The sequence below is a fragment of the Mobula birostris genome, chromosome 6 (assembly GCF_030028105.1).
Source record: "Mobula birostris isolate sMobBir1 chromosome 6, sMobBir1.hap1, whole genome shotgun sequence".
Lineage (NCBI taxonomy): Eukaryota > Metazoa > Chordata > Chondrichthyes > Myliobatiformes > Myliobatidae > Mobula > Mobula birostris.
In genome coordinates, this window is record NC_092375.1 from 95,157,823 (window position 1) to 95,181,205 (window position 23,383).

Genomic DNA, 23,383 nt, shown 5'->3' on the forward strand with positions numbered 1-23,383 from the left:
CCTGCACCCAAATCATAGCCATCTGTATCCTTCCCATGCATGTACTTATCCAAATTTCTCTTAGATATTTAAATGAACCCGCATCCACCACTTCCGCTGGCAGACCGTTCCTCACTCACCACCCTCTGAGTGAAGAAGTTTCCTCTCATGTTTCACTTAAATAATTTACCTTTCAAACTTAACCCATGACTTCTATCACTAGTTGCTCCCAGCCTTAGTGGGAAAAGCCTGCTTGCATTTACCCTATTTATACCCCTCATAAGTTTGCATACGTCTATCAAATCTACCCATTCTTCGACATTCTAGGAATAAAGTCCTAGGCTATTGAATCTTTCCCTTATAACTCAGGTCTTCAAGTCCCAGCAACATCCTTGTAAATTTTTCTCTGTACTCTTTCAATCATATTGATCACTTTCCTGTAGACAGGTGACCAGAACTGCAAGATACTCCAAATTAGAACTCACCAATGTCTTATACAACCAACTTACATCCCAGCTCCTGTACTTAATACTTAGATTTATGAAAGTCAATGTGCAAAAAGCTCTCTTTACGACCCTATCTACCTATAATGTCACTTTCAAGGGATTATGGATCTGTATTCCCAGATCCCTCTGTTCTACCACACTCCTCTGTGCCGTACTGCTCATCGTGCATATTCTCCATGTGTCTGATTAAATTCCATCTGCTGTTTTTCAGCCATTTTCCTAGCTGAACCCGGGTGGGGCGGGAAGAGAGCATACCACCCATGAATCTCATTCTCTTCCATGGAACCTCCTGAGATTGAATCCCCTATCACTGTAGCTTACCTCTTCTCCCTTATGAGCCAAAGAGTCAAACTCAGTGCCAGAGAGCCCCTTGCTAAGTCATCCCCTTAACAGTATCTAAAGTGAAATACCTATTATTGAGAGGGACAGCCACAGAAGTACCCTGCACTGGCTGCCTATCCCCTCCTCCCCTGGGGACCCAGTTACCTGTGCACAGTAGGTGCAACTCTATAGCCTGTCAATCAACCCTTAGCCTCATGAATGATCCAGTGTTCATCCAGCTCCAGATCTAATTCCTTAACATGGTTTCTAAGCAGCTGCACTTGGATGCACTTCTCAAAGATGTAGTTGTCAGGGACATTAGATATCTCCCTGCGTTCCCACATCCTGCAAAAGGAGCATTTCACTCTGCTGACTGATAATTGAATACTTATCATATAAATTGCTCAATGAGTTAACAAATTACTTACATCTGAACAGTTCAAAGGAGGAACATGTACTATAAACATTTGCCGAAGCTCATCAGAACCTGGGATGGAAGTTGTCCTGTCCAAGACTGGAAGAAGCTGCAGAAGTTTGTGAACACGGCGCAGCACATCACACAAACCAATCTTCCGTCCTTGGACTCACTTTACACCGCACGCTGTCTGAGCAGTGCTGCCAGGATAATCGAGGACATGACCCACCCAGCCAACACACTTTTCATCCCTCTTCCCTCCGGGAGAAGGCTCAGGAGCTTGAAGACTCGTACGGCCAGATTTGGGAATAGCTTCTTTCCAACTGTGATAAGACTGCTGAACGGATCCTGACTCAGATCTGAGCCGTACCCTCCGAATATCCGGACCTGCCTCTCGGTTTTTTTTTGCACTACTTTACTTTCCATTTTTCTATTTTCTATTTATGACTTATAATTTAAATTTTTAATATTTACTATCGATTTGTACTCCAGGGCGCGCGAAGTGCAGAAGCAAATATCGCTGTGATGATTGTACGTTTTAGTATCAGTTGTTTGGCGACAATAAAGTATAAAGTATGTTTATTTCAATGCTTCAATGTCTTTGGTCTTCACTACCCTCTATCAAGTTCTCCACTTGATAGAGCAAATAACTCAGCTTAATACATGTAGAATGAAAAATAGAACAGAATAACCGATTACTAACGTGCAGGATACTTTCAACAAACAATTGATTGAGAGAAGCCACTCAAGTTGGTCAGTTAACACGATATCCAATTGGATGATCTATTTTATTTCCTACCTTTTTAGCCTTTTGATATTTCCCTGAAAGAGGTCTTTCATTTTCTGTTCCAGTTTGTTACAGAGCTGAAATATAAATGAGTAGCTTCAATTGAATTAAATCACTATAGAATCAACTGAATTGAACTAACTTTATGATTTACATCTTCCATATAGATGAGTTAAAATCTTTACATTATGTCTTCATTCAAATGTAATTCAATAGTAATTTATAATAATTATGTACAACAGGATAGTCAATATAACATCGAAATACAGTTGAGTCAGTCTGATGGCCTGGTGGAAGAAGCTGTCCCAGAGCCTGTTGGTCCTGGCTTTTATGCTGTGGGTACCATTTCCCAGATGGTGCAGCAGAAACAATTTTGGTTGGGGTAACTCGGGTCCCCAGTGATCCTTCAGGCCCTTTTTACACACCTGTCTTTTTAAATGTCCTGAATAGTGGGAAGTTCATATCTACAGATGTGCTGGGCTGTCCGCACCACTCTCTGCAGAGTCCTGCGACTGAGGGAAGTACAGTTCTCTTGCCTGGCAGTGATGCAGACAGACAGGATATACAGACCACGTGAGATCCTCAGTGATGTTTATGCCGAGGAACTTAAAGCTGTTCACCCTCTCAACCCCAGAGCCATTGACATCAATGGGGGGAGCCTGTCTCCATTCCTCCTGTAGTCCATAACCAGCTCATTTGTTTTTGCGACATTGAGGGAGAGGTTGTTTTCTTAACACCACTGTGTCAGGGTGATGACTTCCTCTCTGTAGGCTGCCTCATTACTGAGTTTGAGTGTAGGGTTGTCAGCAAATTTAATTAGCAGATTGGAACTATGCATGGTGATACAGTCATGGGTATACAGAGTAAAGGAGGGGGCTTAGGACACAGCCCTGAGGGGCACCCCTGTTGAGGGTCAGAGGGGCAGAGGTGAGGGAGCCCACCCTTACCACCTGCCGGCAATCTGACAGGAAGTGCAGGGTCGAGGTACACAAGGCAGGGTGAAGGCTTGCAGGGAATTATGGTGTTGAATGCTGAACTATAGTCCAAGAACAGCATTCTCACATAAGCATCACACATCTGGAGAAGAGGAAGGACACAATTACTTTATTGAGATACAGCATGGAATAGGCCAGGGGTAGGCAACCTTAAGCACAAGTGATTTTCTAGCATGCATTATTCATTAACTTGAGGCAAAACATAACTAGATGTATTTAACTGGATAATTCCCATATTTCAAGTTTTTTATGGCATTTATCTGGCCCACCGTCCGCTCATTAATACGTGATCCCGCCCACAGAGGCAAAAAGGTTGCGGACCCCTGGAACCGCTCAGCGACCTGATTTAATCCTAACCTAATCATGGGACATTTTACATACCAATGAACCTACCAACTGTTATGTCTTTGGACTGTGGGGGAAACTAGCAGACCCAGAGAAAAGACAAACATTCCACAGGAAGGACTTAGACTTCTTGCAGATGATGTCAGATTTGAACTCTGACAGCTCGAGCTGTAATATCGGCTATGCTACCATGGCCAAAATCTGGCTCAACACTGTGTAGAATGGGAATCAAGGGGAAACACTTTACTAGCTGAAACCAAGGCTTTGGCAAGCTGGGACAGGGACAGAATGATCAAGTATGGATCAAGTACAAATAGGACAGGTTCATTCCAGCACACTGTACTGAAGCTTGGTGATAGGCTTGGTAAGTAAAATCAGAAGGGACCTACAATGGTAATACCCTGTATGGCGCAGGACAGAGCATACAAATATCATCAGCTATGACAAATAGAGTAGTTAAGCCTGTTAAATAACAAATAAAACCTTGGGCTCTGTACATAAAGCAAAGAGGAGAGATTATAAAGTCTCAGCTTGGGATCTGTCAAACCCAATAAATACCTCAATCATCTCAAATAGTTGTGGATTATTATTTCACTACATTTGTTTCCAAACATCGACAGATTGCACTAACATTCCACAAAACTATATACAAGAACACACTGAAAAAATGCCCATTTACAATCATATGTTACGGGTACCCATCTGGTCCAAATATCTTTGTGACTCTTTCAAAGAACAATTCAATTAGTCCTATAACCCTACTGCTTTCCCACAGGCCTACACACATGCAGTATTCACCAGGAAGTATGATAGAATCTGTTAGCAGCATATTTTTAGAACATTCCAATTCTCCAAACAAAAAACACGAATAATTCTGTATGTTAATGCTCAGAAATAGCAACATTTCAGTGCCACATCCCCATGCTCCCTTGAAACTTACTAAACTCTTGTTTTCTGTTCCTTATAAACTGATCAGGCTCTGTTGCCCATTCTGCATTTAAACCCTCTGGACCCCATCTCCATTTAAACTGATTTGAGCCCCATTTCCCATCCTCCCTTTAAACTCTCTGGGCTCTGTTTCTCATTGTTTCTAAACACCAAAGCCCTGTACCTCATGCTCCCTGCCTTTCTGCCCTTATTTTAAATACATTTGCTGCAGCTCCTTAGGGACTGTGTTGGGGAACAGGAGATGCAGCTCGATGACCTTCGTCTGGTCAGGGAAAATGAGGTGATAGAGAGGAGCTATAGGCAAGTCGTCACACTGGGGCCTCAGGAGATAGGTAAGTGGGTAACAGTCAGGAGAGGGAAGGGCAAGAGTCAGATATTAAGGAGTACCTCTATGACTATCCTCTTAACAAGAAGTTCTCCCGTTTGGGGGGAGCGGGGTAGTCTAATTGGGGGAAGCAACAGTGGCTGCGCCTCTGGCTCAGAAGGGTAGGGAAGGCAGCAGTAATAAGGGACTCTATAGTTAGGGGGTCAGACAGGCGATTTTGTGGACACAGGAAAGAAACACAGATGGTAGTTTGCCTCCCAGGTTCCAGGGTCTGGGATGTTTCTGATCATGTCCAGGATATCCTGAAGTGGGAAGGTGAACAGCCAGAGGTCGTGGTACATATTGGTACCAATGACATAGGTAGGAGAAAGGAGGAAGTCCTGAAAACAGACTACAAGGAGTTGGGAAGGAAGTTCAAAGCAGGACCTCAAAGGTAGTAATCTCGGGATTACTGCCTGTGCCACGCGACAGTGAGTATAGGAATAAGAGTGAGGTGGAGGATAAGTGTGTGGCTGAGAGATTGAAGCAGGGGGCAGGGATTCAGATCTCTGGATCACTGGGATCTCTTTTGGGACAGGCATGACCTGTACAAAAATGATGGGTTGCACTTGAATCCAAGGGGACCAATATCCTGGCGGGGAGGTTTTCTAAGGCTATTGGGGAGAGTTTAAACTAGGATTGCTGGGGTTGGGAACTGAACTGAAGAGATAGAGGAAGGAGTGGCTGGCTCACAAATAGAGAAAGCTTGGAGACAGTGTAAGAGGAAGGATAGGCAGGTGATAGAGAATGGATGCACTCAGACCGATGGTTTGAGATGTGTCTTTCTAAATGCAAAAAGCATCATGAACAAAGTGGATGAGCTTAGAGCGTGGATCAGTATTTGCAGCAATGATGTTGTGGCCATTACAGAGACTTGGATGGCTCAGGGGCAGGAATGGTTACTTAAGAGTGCCGGGCTTTAGATGTTTCAGAAAGGACAGGGAGGGAGGCAAAACAGGTGGGGCCATGGCTGATCAGAGATAGTGTCACAGCTGCAGAAAAGGAGGAAGTCATGGAGGGATTGTCTACTAAGTCTCTGTGGGTGGAAGATAAAAACAGGAAGGCATCAATAACTCTACTGGGTGTTTTTTATAGACCACCCAATAGTAACAGGGATATCTAGGAGCAGATAGGGAGACAGATTCTGGAAAGGAGTAATAATAGCAGGGCTGTCATGATGGGAGATTTTAATTTCCCAAATATTGATTGGCATCTCCCTAAAGCAAGGGGTTTAGATGGGGTGGAGTTTGTTAGGTGTGTTCAGGAAGGTCTCCTGACACAATATGTAGATAAGCCTACAAGGCTGTACTTGATCTGGTGTTGGGAAATGAACCTGGTTAGGTGTCAGATCTCTCAGTGGGAGAGCATTTTGGAGATGGCGATCACAATTCTATCTCCTTTGCCATAGCATTGAAAAGGGATAGGAACAGGCACGTTAGGAAAGTGTTTAATTGCAGTAAGGGGAAATACAAAGCTATCAGGCAGGGACTTGGAAGCATAAATTGGGAACAGATGTTCTGAGGGAAGTGTACAGCAGAAATGTGGCAAATGTTCAAGGGATACTTGCGTGGCGTTCTGCATAGATACGTTCCAATGAGACAGGGAAAGGATGGTACGGTACAGGAACTGTGGTGTACAAAGGCTGTTGAAAATCTAGTCAAGAAGAAAAGAAGAGCTTATGAAAGGTTCAAAAAACTAGGTAATGATAGAGAACTAGAAGATCATAAGGCTAGCAGGAAGGAACTTAAGAATGAAATTAGGAGAGCCAGAAGGGGCTACGAGAAGGTCTTGGTGAGCAGGATTAAAGAAAACCCAAGGCATTCTACAAGTATGTGAAGAGCAAGAGGATAAGACGTGAGAGAATAGGACCAATCAAGTGTGACAGTGGAAAAGAGTGTATGGAACTGGAGGAGATAGCAGAGGTACTTAATGAATACTTTGTTTCAGTATTCACTATGGAAAAGGATCTTGGCAATTGTAGGGATACCTTACAGCAAATTGAAAAGCTTGAGCATATAGATAGAAACACAGAAAACCTGCAGCACGATACAGGCCCTTTGGCCCACAAACTTGTGCCGAACATGTCCCTACCGTAGAAATTACCAGGCTTACCCATAGCCCTCTATTTTTCTTAGCTCCATGTACCTATCTAAATGTCTCTTAAAAGACCCTATTGTATCTGCCTCCACCACCATTGCCGGCAGCCCATTCCATGCACTCACCACTCTCTGCGTAAAAACCTACCCCTGACATCTCCATTATAGACCAGTGAGTGTTACTTCAGTAGTTGGTAAGTTGATGGAAAAGATCCAAAGAGGCAGGATTTATGAACATTTGGAAAAGCATAATATGATTAGAAATAGTCAGCATAGCTTTGCCAAAGGCACGTCATGCCTTATGCGCCTGAATGAATTTTTTGAGGATATGACTAAACACGTTGATGAAGGTAGAGCAGATGTAGTGTATATGGATCTCAGCAAGGTACCCCATGCAAGGCTTATTGAGAAAGTAAGGAGGCATGGGATCCAAGGGGACATTGCTTTGTGGATCCAGAATTGGCTTGCACACAGAAGGCAAAGAGTGGTTGTGGGCAGGTCATATTCTGCATGGAGGCTGGTGACCAGTGGTGTTCCTCAGGGATCTGTTCTGGGACCCTTTCTCTTCATGATTTTTATAAATGACCTGGATAAGGAAATTTAAGGATGGGTTAGTAAATTTGCTGATGATACAAGGATTGGGGGTGTTGTGGATAGTGTGGAGGGCTGTCAGAGGTTACAGTGGGTCATCGATAGGAAGCAAAACTGGGCTGAGAAGTGGCAGATGGAGTTCAACCCAGATAAGTAACGTAACAGCTATATAGGACCCCACTTGGAATGCTGTGCTCAGTTCTGGTCACCTCACTAAAGGAAGGATGTGGAAACTATAGAAAGGGTGCGGAGGAGATTTACAAGGATGTTGCCTGGATTGGGAAGCATTCCTTATGAGAAAAGGTTGAGTGAACTTGGCCTTTGCTCCTTGGAGTGGCGGAGGACAAGAGGTAACCCGATAGAGGTGAATAAGATAATGAGAGGCATTGAACGTGTGGATAGTCAGAGGCTTTTTTCCAGGGCTGAAATGGCTAACACGAGAGAGCATAGTTTTAACGTGCTTGGAAGTAGGTACAGAGTAAAGGTCAGTTTTTTTTAAAAACAGAGAGTAGTGAATGCGTGGAATAGGCTGCCGGCGACGGTGGTGGAGGCGGATACGATAGGGTCTTTTAAGAGACTCATGGATAGGCAAATGGAGCTCAGAAAAATATAAGGCTATGGGTAACCCTAGGTAATTTCTAAATTAAGTACATGGTCGGCACAGCATTGTGCTGTAGGTTTTCTATGTTTCTACATTCTGGCCTCACATACCTCTTCAGACTGACTAGGTCAACTATAAAAATCTATTTTCATATTGTCTAATTGCAAAAAAAAAGTAAACTTCAATTGTGAAAGTGTATTGATAAAAATAATATCCAATAGTCTGGAACATCTGCTAATCTGGCATGACCAAATTATCAAGGATGCCTGATTATTGGCGTTTGTTCTGCATACTTTTCCAGTTCATCTTAAACCTGCTATACTGGTTAATGAGCCTGGGAAAGAAGAGTTTCTCAGGGTTAATTCCATTAAAACAGTTCATCTTTAACACTTCAGTAAATCATTCAGAAAGATTATTTAAAGAACCAGGAGCAATGCAAGATAAAACTGCGATGTTTGAATTCATTAACCAAAAGCAAAATCCCACTTCCCAGTTCTGGTCCAAAACTGCTCCAAGACTCTTCTTAAAAAGTGTCCCAGATTGGTCATTATATTCCAGATAAGGAATAACCAACTGTTTAATACATTTGTTTAATTTCCTTGGATTTACCATTAAATCCACTCATAATAAGGGAAAGACCAATTATACTTATTATCTTCAATGACCTATACTGAAATGTACAATGATTGCAAGATAGTCTTCCTAGATGCTAATGTTTTAATTTACACTGTCTTTAATGTAAAAAGAACACCTCTTGTTGTTTAAATATGCACTAGTTAGGTTCTTACAATTTTTTCCCTGAAAGACAGTAGTACAATTAGTTACAGCAGCAGCGTCACAGCTCCAGGGATCAAGGTTTAATCTTGACCTCTGGTGCTGTCTGTGTGCCTTTTAAATTCTCCTGCATGGGTTTCCTCCGAGTGCATCACTGTCTTCACATATGGGTCAGTAGATTAACTAGTCACTGTAACTGCCGATGCAGGGAGGGGAGTTGAGAGAGAGTAATGCGAGATTGACGTAATGTGCGCTTGCTGGTTTTTGAGGATAAGGTCGGCCAAGCTGCCCGCTTCTGTGCTGTAAGCCTGTTCAATTAATGTTTAAGCAGCTGAATCAAAAGAATCTAATTCTCCACTTATGGCAGTAGGGTCAATATCAATCATTGACAAATCAAGACTCCACTTATTGTATTCTACAAAATCTTAACTATATTGTGTCTTCACAATCCACAGGCTCTTCAACCTTGCTTCAAGTTCTAAACTGACCCAATCAGCTGATTACCTTCAGTACAAGCTGTCAACTAGCTTGTCATCAGACTTCAGGTGGTAACAGCCAATATGCTTAATATATATGCTCATTAATATTTCTGCATCCCTCTTATAAAACAAAATTAGAAAGTCATGGCACCTGCTGTGTAACTACCATGACTGCATATGAACTAAAGACTACTTTTGCTCCATTTAATAATACCCATTTACCTTTATATACCTCAGTGCAAATTCTGCAAATTAATATACTCCGAAGCATAACACTTACCGTTTCAACTGTTGCTCGCCCTTTGTTGTCCAATTCATAGCTATGGAAGTCAAATGTCATGAGCTTATCTGTGTACATTCTTAGAGTGGCAAAGCTGCAAGTAAAATTAATTGGTTTGAAATAAAATGTGTATGAAATTCAGGTAGTATTTGTAAGTCTTTTCTTTCCAGTGGTTGAAAAAGAGCACAATACAGCACTGTTTATATCTTAAAATTGATAAGCAGAGCATAGGAGTGGCAGTATGCATAAAGACAAAGCAGGAAAGCACAAATCCCAAACATTTACATTGAATGTATTTCTAGGATAGCGTAGCTTGTTTCGTTGTGTAGGTAACAAAATAATACCATGCAAGCGTTCAATAAAATGTTCCTCCCTACATTTACAACAGATAGATAGACTGATACAATTAGCTACTACGTGAAGTAAAACAAAAAGTAAACACATTGTATGGAACTTTGGTTAGGTTGCATTTCTGTATGCATGCAAAACATGTATTATATGCGGATCTGGTCACCCCAATACAGTAATAATGGAGAGGCTTTGAAGTGGGTGCGGAGGTGGCTTACAAGGATACTGCCTACAAAGAGATGTAGGTCAATGTTAAACTGTTTTCTCTAGCATTGGAGACTGAGGGGAGACCTGAGAGAAGATTATAAAATTATGAGAAGCATAGATAAGGTAGATAGTCAGAATTCTTATCATAAAGGCATCCGTTAGTCTTGCGAGACCATGGATCTGCGCCTGGAAAGTCTTCACTCTCCAGGGCACAGGCCTAGGCAAGGTTGTATGGAAGACCAGCAGTTGCCCATGCTGTAAGTCTCCCCTCTCCACGACACCAATGTTGTCCAAGGGAAGGGCATTAGGACCCATAGAGCTTGGCACCAGTGTTGTCGCAGAGCAATGTGTGATGAAGTGCCTTGATCCAGGACACAACACGTTCCCTTGGCTGGGGCTCGAACTCACAACCTTCAGGTAGCTAGTCCAATGCCTTAACCACTTGGCCACGTGCCCACACAGAATTCTTATACCAGGATTAAAAATGCCAAATACTGAGAAGACATGCATCTAAGATGAGAGGGGGAAAAAGTTTAAAGGTGATGTGCATTGCAAGTGTTTACACAGAGTGCCTGGAATGTGCTGCCAAGAATAGTGGTGGAAGCAGATATGACAGTGGCGTTTAAGAAGCTTTTAAATAGAGACATGAATATGCAGAGAATGGAGGGATATTGATCACGTGCAGGCAGAAGGGATTAGCTTAATTTTATAGCGTGATCAGGACTGAGATTGTAGGTCCAGGCCTGTTCCTGTCCTGTACATCTGAAAGCAGGAACTTTCCCCTTTTGCATCTCAAGCTGGTGTGAAATGATGGAAATTATTTAATGACCACTTGAAATCAGCAAAACCTTTATAATGAGAAAAAACAGGACAAGCACCAATTGAACTACCCAATCTGAATACAGGTGACCCCACTTTCCGAACGTTCGCTTTATGACATTTCACTTTTACAGAAGACCTACATTAGTACCTGTTTTCGCTAACCGGAAGAGGATTTTCGCTTTTACGAAAAAAGACGCCTGCTTTAAACTTGTGTTTACCCCGAGAAAGACTACCATGACCATGAAGCCTTGCGTGGGCAGGTGCACGCACATGCGTAATGTGAGCATGCGTGTACGTGCCGATTTTTTTCTACAAATCGGTTTTGACTCAATCTTCCCGATTCTACATAGTACATACATTACTTCTAGTTTATATAGGCTGTGTATTTATCATATCATTCCTGCTTTTTCTATATGTTAGTGTTATTTTAGGTTTTATGTGCTATTTTATGTGATATCTGGGAACACTCAAATTTTTCCCATATAAATTAATGGCAATTGCTTCTTCGCTTTACGCCATTTCGGCTTATGAACGGTTTCATAGGAACGCTCCACCTTTGGAATAGCGGGGGAAACCCGTATATTAAAAGAAGGTCCACAGCAAGTCTGAAAAGGATCTTCAACCTAAAAAGCCAAGCGTTTCTCTTTCCATGGATTCTGCTTGGCCAGCTGAGTACTTAATACCACATTTCCTTGTTACTGAATTAAAGTCTATGCCTTTCATAGAACAGTACAGCAAAGTACAGGCCCTTCGGTCCACAATGTTGTGCCAACCCTTACACCCTGCCTCCCATATAACCCCCCACCTTAAATTCCTCCATATACCTGTCTAGTCGTCTCTTAAACTTCACTAGTGTATCTGCCTCCACCACTGACTCAGGCAGTGCATTCTACGCACCAATCACTTTGAGTAAAAAACCTTCCTCTAATATCCCCCTTGAACATCCCACCCTTCATCTTAAAGCAATGTCCTCTTGTACTGAGCAGTGGTGCCCTGGGGAAAAGGCACTGGCTGTCCATTCTATCTATTCCTCTTAATATCTTGTGTACCTCTATCATGTCTCTTCTCATCCTCCTTCTCTCCAAAGAGTAAAGTCCTAGTTCCCTTAATCTCTGATCATAATCCATACTCTCTAAACCAGGTAGCATCCTGGAAAATCTCCTCTGTACCCTTTCCAATGTTTCCACATCCTCCGTATAGTGAGGCAACCAGAACTGGACACAGTACTCCAAGTGTGGCCTAACCAGAGTTGTATAGAGCTGCAGCATTACCTCCCAACTCTTAAACTCTATCCCTCGACTTATGAAAGCTAACACCCCATAAGCTTTCTTAACTACCCTATCTACCTGTGAGGCAACTTTCAGGGATCTGTGGACATGTACCCCCAGATTCCTCTGCTCCTCCACACTACCAAGTATCCTGCCATTTACTTTGTACTCAGCCTTGGAGTTTGTCTTTCCAAAGTGTACCACCTCACACTTCTCCAGGTTGAACTCCATCTGCTCCTTCTCAGCCCACTTCTGCGTCCTATCAATGTCTCTCTGCAATCTTCGACAATCCTCTACACTATCCACACCACCACCAACCTTTGTGTTGTCTGCAAACTTGCCAACCCACCCTTCTACCCCCACATCCAGGTCATTAATAAAAATCACGAAAAGTAGAGGTCCCAGAACCAATCCTTGTGGGACACTTGTCACAACCCTCCAATCTGAATGTACTCCCTCCACCACGACCCTTTGCTTTCTGCAGGCAAGCCAATTCTGAATCCACCTGGCCAAACCTCCCTGGATCCCATGCCTTCTGACTTTTTGAATAAGCCTACTGTGTGGAACCTTGTCAAATGCCTTACTAAAATTCATGCAAATCAAATCCACTGCAGTACCCTCATTTATATGCCTGGTCACCTCCTCAAAGAACCCTATCAGGCTTGTTAGACATGATCTGCCCTTCACAAAGTCATGCTGACTGTCTCTGATCAGACCATGACTCTCTAAATGCCCATAGATCCTATCTCTAACAGCTTTCCCACCACAGACGTAAGGCTCACTGGTCTATAATTACCCGGACTATCCTACTACCTCTTTTGAACAAGAGGACATTCGCCTCCCTCCAATCCTCCGGTACCATTCCTGTGGACAATGAGGACGTAAAGATCCTAGCCAGAGGCTCAACAATCTCTCCTCTCACCTCGTGGAGCAGCCAGGGGAATATTCCGTTCGGCCCCGGGGACTTATCCGTCCTAATGTATTTTAACAACTCCAACACCTCCTATCCCTTAATGATGGTCCAGAAGATCAACCTCACTCACATTGTCCCCACTGTCATCAAGTTCCCTTTCATAAAAATGGAAATCAACTTTTCTCATCGTATTGATTTTCTCATACTACCCCTATTAATCTGATGACCTCGAACTTCTCCATGCAAGTCTTGTCCTCTCCAGATCAGAAGTATTTCCTTTGTCCCATCTTTCCTTCCCTCATGTTCTCAACTTTAAATTGCTTTATCTTTCCCAGTTCTGATGGAGGATTAACAGATTGAAGATTAAACACTGTTTATCTTCCAACTGATGCTGGGTCACTGGGTTTTAACCAGTGTCCTAGTATGAGCACTGGAAAGTGACTAAGTGTAAAGACAGTGCAGAATCCAACACAGAAATGAAAGCCTTGACAAACCATGGACATGCAGCTTGAGAACTGGCTCCAAGTATTTGTTTTGAGGTATTCCCTACTGACCCCGTGGATCAGAATCAGTTTTATTATAACTGACATGTCATGAAATTTGTTGTTTTGCAGCAGTACAGTGCAAGACTTGAAATGTACTAAAAATTACAAAAATATTTAAAAGTAGTGTAAAACGAGAGCAAGAATAGTGAGGTAGTGTTCATGAGTTCGTGATCATTCAGAAATCTATTGGCAGAGGGAAACAACTGTACGTAAAACACTGTTTCTTCAGGCTCCTGTACCTCCTCCCTAATGGTAGTAATGAGAAGAGGGTATGTCTGGCTGGTCCTCATGACTGATGCCACCTTTTTGAGGTACTGCCTTTTGAAGATGTCCTCACTGCTGGTGAGGGGAGTGACCATATGAAACTAGCTGAGCTTAAAACCTTCTGCAGCTTTTTCCAATTCTGTGTAGTGCCATACCACCCCCTCCCCAAAATACCAGACGGTGGTGCAACCAGTTAGGATTTTCTCCATGCTACGTTTGTAGAAATTAGCTACTCTTTAGTGACATACCAAATCTCCTGAAATTCCTAATGAAACACAGCCACTGTTGTGCCTTCTTTGTAATTGCACCAATATGTTGGATCCAGTAAAGATCTTCAGAGACGCTGATACTCAGCAACCTGAAACAGCTCACTCTTTCCACTGCTGACCCCTCCATGAGGGTGTGTATTCCCTTGACTTTCCCTTCCTGAAGTCCTCAATGTCTTACTGATGTTAACTGAGAGGTTGCTGTTGTGACACCACTCAACCAGCTGAAGTACCTCACTCCTGAAACCACCCCATCGCCATATGAAATTCTGCCAACAGTTGTGTCATAGCAGGCTGAAGTGGGTAAGTGTCCTAAGGGGGTTTATGGGTTGCAGGGAAATTACAGGTGACGGTGCATGATCCTCTAGGCAGAGGTTGTACAGACACCCACACTCTCCATCTTCTCTCAGTATGCCAGGGGAAAATCTCTAGTCCTCAAATGGAGCCTCCAGGAACTAATAACCAAGACCAATTCCAAAGAAGGTGAGAACATTACAGTCCTCCCTCTGTTCAGGGACATTCAATCCCTGCTTCATGTGTGATCTGCCACATAAACATCAGCACTGACCCCATCACTGTAGGGGCCCACAGGTGTGTACATGGAAACCCAGTGCCCCCATTGTCAGTCCTCACTTTTTCACCACTGCCACAACAAGATCTGGGCTGAACCACAGAAATATATCCTCAGCAAAGGGTGTTTAACCTTCTCTATCAATGCTGTTAAGCATCAACGATCTGTATAGCACAGAAACATCAATGCTAACTGCAAGGGTGTTGCTGGGACCTGAGTTACAAGGAAAGGTTAAAGAGATCAGGATTTTAGTCACTGAAACGCAGGAGAATGAGGGGAGATCTTATAGAGATATGCAAAATTAAGAGGGGTGCTGTAGGCATTCTTCCCCCCACTCACCCCTCCATTCAGGTTGAGTGAGATTAGAATAAATTTACAGAGAAAGATGAGATATTTAAGATAAGTCTGAAGGACCATTTCTTCACTCAGGGGGGTGCAAGTGTGTAAAGAGTTGCCAGTAGAAGTGGTAGATGTGAGTTCAATTGTAACATTTAAATCTTGATAGGTACATTGATGAGAGATATATGGAGGGCTTTGGTCCAGGTGCAGGTAGATGGGTCTAAGAGGGAGACCAGGCCAGCATGGAGTAGATGGGCTGAAGGACCTGTTTCTGTACTGTAGTGCTCCAACAGAAGACATTTCGGTCCATCAAATTTATACTAGCTCTCAGAGAATTCCCATTCCCTAACTTAGCTTGTCCACATCCCCAAGAATTCTTCCACCCATTAACACTAGCAGGCAAATTACCATGCCCAATTAAACACCGATCCACATCTTTCAGATGCGAGAAGGAAACCTTGTTGGAACATGCAGTTTCCTCAGACAGCAACAGAAGTCACAACTGAACTTAAAGAGGGGTAACTTTGAAGGTATGAGACGTGAATTAGCTAAGATAGACTGGCAAATGACACTTAAAGGATTGACGGTGGATATGCAATGGCAAGCATTTAAAGGTTGCATGGATGAACTGCAACAAATGTTCATCCCTGTTTGGCAAAAGAATAAATCAAGGAAGGTAGTGCACCCGTGGCTGACAAGAGAAATTAGGGATAGTATCAATTCCAAAGAAGCAGCATACAAATTAGCCAGAGAAAGTGGCTCACCTGAGGACTGGGAGAAATTCAGAGTTCAGCAGAGGAGGACAAAGGGCTTAATTAGGAAGGGGAAAAAAGATTATGAGAGAAGACTGGCAGGCAACATAAAAACGGACTGTAAAAGCTTTTATAGATATGTAAAAAGGAAAAGACTGGTAAAGACAAATGCAGGTCCCCTGCAGGCAGAAACAGGTGAGTTGATTATGGGGAGCAAGGACATGGTAGACCAATTGAATAATTACTTTGGTTCTGTCTTCACTAAGGAGGACATAAATAATCTTCCAGAAATAGTAGGGGACAGTGGGTCCAGTGAGATGGAGGAACTGAGCGAAATACATGTTAGTAGGGAAGTGGTGTTAGGTAAATTGAAGGGATTGAAGGCAGATAAATCCCCAGGGCCAGATGGTCTGTATCCCAGGGTGCTTAAGGAAGTAGCCCAAGAAATAGTGGATGCATTAGTGATAATTTTTCAAAACTCGTTACATTCTGGACTAGTTCCTGAGGATTGGAGGGTGGCTAATGTAACTCCACTTTTTAAAAAAGGAGGGAGAGAGAAACCGGGGAATTATCGACCGGTTAGCCTAACGTCGGTGGTGGGGAAACTGCTGGAGTCAGTTATCAAGGATGTGATAACAGCACATTTGGAAAGTGGTGAAATGATCGGACAAAGTCAGCATGGATTTGTGAAAGGAAAATCATGTCTGACGAATCTCATAGAATTTTTTGAGGATGTAACTAGTAGAGTGGATAGGGGAGAACCAGTGGATGTGGTATATTTGGATTTTCAGAAGGCTTTTGACAAGGTCCCACACAGGAGATTAGTGTGCAAACTTAAAGCACACAGTATTGGGGGTAAGGTATTGGTGTGGGTGGAGAGTTGGTTAGCAGACAGGAAGCAAAGAGTGGGAATAAACGGGACCTTTTCAGAATGGCAGGCGGTGACTAGTGGGGTACCGCAAGGCTCAGTGCTGGGACCCCAGTTGTTTACAATATATATTAATGACTTGGATAAGGGAATTAAATGCAGCATCTCCAAGTTTGCGGATGACACGAAGCTGGGTGGCAGTGTTAGCTGTGAGGAGGATGCTAAGAGGATGCAGGGTGACTTGGATAGGTTGGGTGAGTGGGCAAATTCATGGCAGATGCAATTTAATGTGGATAAATGTGAAGTTATCCACTTTGGTGGCAAAAATAGGAAAACAGATTATTATCTGAATGGTGACCGATTAGGAAAAGGGGAAGTGCAACGTGACCTGGGAGTCATTATACACCAGTCATTGAAAGTGGGTATGCAGGTACAGCAGGCGGTGAAAAAGGCGAGTGGTATGCTGGCATTTATAGCGAGAGGATTTGAGTACAGGAGCAGGGAGGTACTACTGCAGTTGTACAAGGCCTTGGTGAGACCACACCTGGAGTATTGTGTGCAGTTTTGGTCCCCCCTAATCTGAGGAAAGACATCCTTGCCATAGAGGGAGTACAGAGAAGGTTCACCAGATTGATTCCTGGGATGGCAGGACTTTCATATGAAGAAAGAATGAATGAACTGGGCTTGTACTCGTTGGAATTTAGAAGATTGAGGGGGGATCTGATTGAAACGTATAAGATCCTAAAGGGATTGGACAGGCTAGATGCAGGAAGATTGTTCCCGATGTTGGGGAAGTCCAGAACGAGGGGTCACAGTTTGAGGATAGAGGGGAAGCCTTTTAGGACTGAGATTAGGAAAAACTTCTTCACACAGAGAGTGGTGAATCTGTGGAATTCTCTGCCACAGGAAACAGTTGAGGCCAGTTCATTGGCTATATTTAAGAGGGAGTTAGATATGGCACTTGTGGCTACGGGGGTCAGGGGGTATGGAGGGAAGGCTGGGGCGGTGTTCTGAGTTGGATGATCAGCCATGATCATAATAAATGGCGGTGCAGGCTCGAAGGGCCGAATGGCCTACTCCCGCACCTATTTTCTATGTTTTCTAAGTTTTCTATGAACCTAAATCACTGACAGTGTGATGCACCAACTCTACAAGACGCCAAACAACCTTCTCCTTCCAGTGTGGCATTAAACCAAGTAACACATATACCCCCAGGTACGTTTGCAAATGCAAAGGTCCAGTTTCAGTAGAATTTAATCTTGTGCCATAATTCTAATTTTAAAAAAATAGGTTTGAAATGTAGCCCCCCTGGCCAGCCTCAGGGTCGCTCAGCTCGCTGTCGTCTAGGGAAACAGCCCTCGGCCCCGCCAAACTGGGTAATTAGTTTGTGTGGATGCTGTGTGATGTACCCCACCCCGCCCAAATAACAGACAATACACCAGATACGATTAAATGATTTACAGTTTATATATATTACTGGAACTATATAATTAATAGAGAATAAAATATAAAAGGAAAATAAAAGGTGCCACACTTATCAAAGCTTAATCTCTTTGTGCACAAACAGGTAGAGCTCGGGACCCTTCTCCTTCACCCTGCGACCCCTCGGACCACCTCGACCGGCCGCCTGGGACCAACAACGGTGGTCGACCAGACGCTCCACGAGTCCATCTCTCTGCCCACCTTGCCGAATGCCCCGCTCGGGGTCTGAACCCGTTAGCGGACTCACAGCACCTGGTCCATCCTCTGTCCCTCTCTCTCTCTCCCACCTTCTCCCCCAAAACCCCGCACATACAATATCTTACAAACACACCAAAGCATAACAACTATCCCAATTGGTTCATTCGTCCTCTTATCAATAGATAATCCAAAACAAACTACTAGCGGGAAGGACTTTCTCAGCAGATAACATAACAAGGAAGCCCTTTCAATTATAACATAACAAAGAAGCCATTTTAATTAGACTACACAGTGACATAAAAGAAACCCCTTACACTCTCCCCCCACCAAATAAAGTCATATCCTCATGACTTCTAAATAACTTGCCAACCAGTCCTACAGATACAGAAACCCATCCAAATACACACAGTGACATTACTCCCCAAACAGTGGACCTTCCGCCCGTCCACGGGCACTACATAGGCCAACCTATCCGAGAGCTTCCTAATCCTCCAAGACCTCCGTACCCCCTCACCTAAACCCTAAAGGCTCAGACACTACTAGGGATACCTCGGGCTTGCTTGCCAACTCCTCTCTCACTTAGGCCACTATTACAACTCGGAGCCCCCTGTCCCGTGTCCCACTTCTTTTCCTTCCTGGTCCTGCTGTAACTTAGACTGCCCACAGCTAGCCCTCCCCACTACACCTGACTCAGTGGGAGAAGGGCCAAAGGTCTCTTCCTCAATCACGGGGAAGTTAGCGAAAGGCAGCATGTACCACATGTCCAGCACATCATCCTTTTTCCTCATTCCCTCGATCAGTAGCTGCTGTTTGAGTTTCTCCACACTGAAACACTTAGCCGGGGCTACTCCTTCAGCCTCCTGCAGTCGAGACGTCAGCTTCTTCGGGGACTCCTTCAACTCTTGCCACAGCCTCAGCAGTTCTGACTCACGGTTCTTGGCCCATCTCAATCTGGGACGCAGTTACCCCACCAGCTTCTTCCATCCTGACCTGAAAAGCAGCAGTTAAAGGATGTTCAGCCTCCAGTTTTTGCTTCCTGATGACGTCTTCCAGGTCAACTTTCAGTTTTTCCACTTCATTTAAACTGTCAATAGTCATCTTCAGGTTCCTTTCAAGTGTCCGCCTCCCTTTTCCGAGATCTGTCCTCCATTTCTTCACCTCCTCGGGAGTGTAGTTAAACTCCCCTCCTTGGGCTCTCGGTTTTCTGTTGGCCTTAGTCAGAACACTTCCTTGATCTCCCCCAACTTGCAAGTCTTCCAATCTTTTCTGAATCGACGTCTTGAGTTTCCTTCGAAGGTGGGTCATTGTTTCTCCTCGCTGGATTAATTCACCAGTACATGACCACAGTGTCGGCTCGGAATTCCGTTGTTCCTTCTCCACTTTGACGAGCGTGAATTCCAAGTCTGCAATGGTCGTCCCACAAATACAGCACTCAGTCTCCGGCCGGCATTTCTGAACACTCAGTTCAGTGGTGCAAATCCCCTCTCTCCCGTGTCTCATTCAGATTGACGACCTCGGTTTCCATCCCCCGGTCCACCACCATCTGTTCCAACACCAGGAAGTTCAACTGGTATGTTGGGTCATTTTTCTCACATTGCACCAAACTCCTCCGGCCAAAAACTCCTCCACATTTGAAACTTCGCTTCTGTCGCCCGGGCTCAGCCACTCGCCTCACTTCATAGTCCCCCCAGGCGAATCCAAGCTCTGGGCGGTCATCCACATAGGCCAAAACTCCACACACCTTCACTTCCCCCATGGTCTTCCTCATGCCCCGCGGGACGGATGCAGGGGCTCCGGATATGCCCTTGGGCATCTTTTCGGATCGGAAGAATCCTAGGGAACAAATAACGGCCGTCTTCTGCTCAACAGCCGCACTCCTCGAACGGTGCCAGGGTCCAGTTGCCGCGACTCAGGTGTCTTCAGCAGTTAACTCCCCTCCCTCGTGGTAGTTCAGAGCGTCTACTAAGAGGGTCTCACCCTCAGCTACTTTCCCCAGGCTGTAACACCGCTGGGTCTCGTTTAAATTTGGTACCGGCTCAAGTCCTCACACGTCCTCAGAAGGAACACAACACACTGGGCGCCCAGACAAGGCTCCCATGAACTCCAGGGTCATTAACCAATCATCCTCTTCTGGATAACTACTGGCACTGGTACCCAAAATCTCCAGTGCCCTTGCAGTTGTCAAGGGTAAATGCTTCAGACACCAGTTGTAAAACGAACTGTACAACAACTTGACCTGCACCCCGGGGTCGAGGATGGCTTTAGCATCGTTTCCCCCTATCTGTAATGACACCCTGGGGTGTGGTCTCTCTAAGTCTTCAGGAATAGGGTCTTTTCCTTTCGGAAGTTCATTGGTACATTGCTGGGAACATGCAATGTTCTCAGCAATGTTCCAGAGACCTCAAGCCATTCCCCCACTGGGCCTCCACTAAGTTTCCCGACACCTCTGATCAGCTGAACAACTGAAGGAGGGGCTGATCCCCTGAAACGATCCCCCGGCACCGCAAGCAATTTAGCCTCCCTCCTAGCCAGAGAAGACACACTGAAAATTTACCCCCCTCTTTCAAATAACTGACAGCTGTCACTACGGTGTAAGTGAATCTGACAGCTCTAACACCGTCAACAGCTCGCCTACTCAAACTTTCAACCAATCCCCATCGCTCTCCCTCAACCGAGCACTGCCAGTCATCTAACAACTGAGAGATCCGCTCCGCCCACGTCTCCACCCCTCTTGGGGCGGACACCAACCCAAATGCCAGGCGGAGCCTGCCAGAGCCAGAACATTTATTCACAGACACTACCTCCAAATCAGACCACTCTTTCCTCTCTCTCCCAACAGCATAGACAGCCCCGAGTTCCACCTCCAACTCGTCAATGCTAGTCTGAACTCCAACAAAGACCTCACCCACCACGCATACAGCAATAACCAGCAAATAACCCACAGAGACACACATTACGGATTTAAACAGGGCCACCACACAGCATACCAGTAGATCCAATCCCGGACAAAAGCCCACACAATGTAGCCCCCCTGGCCAGCCTCAGGGTCGCTCTGCTCACTGTCGTCTAGGGAGACGGCCCTCGGCCCCGCCAAACTGGGTAATCAGTTTGTGTGGATGCTGTGTGATGTACCCCACCCCGCCCAAATAACAGACAATACACCAGATACGATTAAATGATTTACAGTTTATAGATATTACTGGAACTATATAATTAATAGAGAATAAAATATAAAAGGAAAATAAAAGGCGCCACACTTATCAAAGTTCAATTTCTTCGTGCACAAACAGTTGGAGCTCAGGACCCTTCTTCTTCACCCTGCGACCCCTCGGACCACCTCAACCGGCTGCCTGGGACCAACAACGGTGGTTGACCAGACGCTCCAAACGAGTCCGTCTCCATCTCCTCTCCTCGCCGAATGCCCCACTCGGGGTCCGACCCCGTTAGCGGACTCACAGCACCTGGTCCATCCTCTGTCTCTCTCTCTTGCCTTCATCCCCAAAACCCCGCACATACAATATCTTACAAACACACCAAAGCATAACAACTATCGCAATTGGTTCATTCGTCCTCTTGTCGATAGATAATCCAAAACACACTACTAGCGGGAAGGACTTTCTCAGCAGTTAACATAACAAAGAAGCCCTTTCAATTATAACATAACAAAGAAGCCATTTTAGACTACGCAGTGACATAAAAAAAGAAACCCCTTACAGAAAGTTCTCATACCTGCCAGACTCTGAAATATATGTTACTAAGAAACCATTTTCTCCCAAATTGTGAACTGTTTTGGTCATTCGTTGCTCCTGAAAAATTGGCTCCAATGCTTCAATAACAGTTCTGCCATCAGCTAAGGAAAAAGAAAGCCAACATTGACAAAGATAATAGGACTATATTGCTGATTTTTCACATTTACTATTATACATGTCTGACAATTTCTATCCACTTACAGCAGTCTGCAGACATCTTATTTACTTAAATATCAAAAGCAATATCTTAAGGAAATGCACAAATTTAAAACAAACAAATTTCAGTATAATTAGCATGCTGTAAAAAAAATCTATTTGTAGAACTTTGTGAAGTCTTTCCGATATTAGAGGAAATAATATATTAGACGCAATCCTGTCCAGCAAATTCATAAGATCCACAAATAAAACTTTCCCAGGTGACAGACGCATGGCAGGAACCCATTGTCTTTACTTAATATTTTCTATGGAATATCACTCAAATTTACATGATGTAAAACTTGTCTTAATGAAAAGGATGACAACCAATGAAGATGACTGCAATGTCATTCATTTCTTCATCAACACAACTCCATGTATCTAAACTGACATCTCCCAGTGGCTCCAAATGGAACAAATAAGAACCTCACAACCATTCAGGACTGAGCAATATGTTTCACTGTGCAGCCCTGTCATTGGGTTAAGCAACCAACGTACAGTGGGTGAAGAGTGCACAACTTACTGGAAGTGTAACACACAGTTCAGAGTCACAGTCTGAATCTGATTAATTATCACTGACACATGGTACTGTACAAAAAGTCTTGGGCAAAACCTCATCACAAAATTCCTCAGCACCAGCATCACCACGATTATACAAATCATGGGACCAATTCACCATTCGCGACTGGGAACGAAACAGTAAGACAAAGAGAGGTATTCCTGACATGATTTCCTGCTACCAAGAACTGCTTCGTGAGAGGAAACTTAAGAAAAGGCAGTCAAATCTCGACACTTGAAGACAAAGTTAGAGGAAAACTCAGAGCCTGGTCCTTCCTTTAAGATGTAACCACTACTGACTTCCCTCCACTGAAGCTGCAATGTCCTGCTGCTCCACTGGTTAGGTCTACTTTCGTGTTTGTAGCTCCACAAATTACTGTGTATACATAATAGATCATATATTTCCAGTTTGATTTTTTAAAAATCAGACACGTGTCAATTTATGCAATCTTGTCATGACCCCGCATAGCACTTATTTACACAGTGCTCCACCTCATCCTCAGCGTCAAGCAGGGTCTGAGTGTCTTTGGTATGACCACCCTATGCCTTTAAAACTG

General features: G+C 44.1%; 1 protein-coding gene across 1 annotated transcript in view; it reads right to left on the minus strand.

Annotated features, from left to right (window-relative positions):
- sms (spermine synthase) overlaps positions 1-23,383 on the minus strand; it is a 62,767-nt gene that overhangs the window by 35,929 nt on the left and 3,455 nt on the right. Inside the window, exons 2-4 of the mRNA XM_072260893.1 lie at positions 22,054-22,174; positions 9,482-9,575; positions 2,021-2,085 (exon numbers count right to left, since the gene is read on the minus strand). Coding sequence (XP_072116994.1) covers positions 2,021-2,085; positions 9,482-9,575; positions 22,054-22,174 — 280 coding nt within the window. The remainder of the gene's footprint in view (positions 1-2,020; positions 2,086-9,481; positions 9,576-22,053; positions 22,175-23,383) is intronic.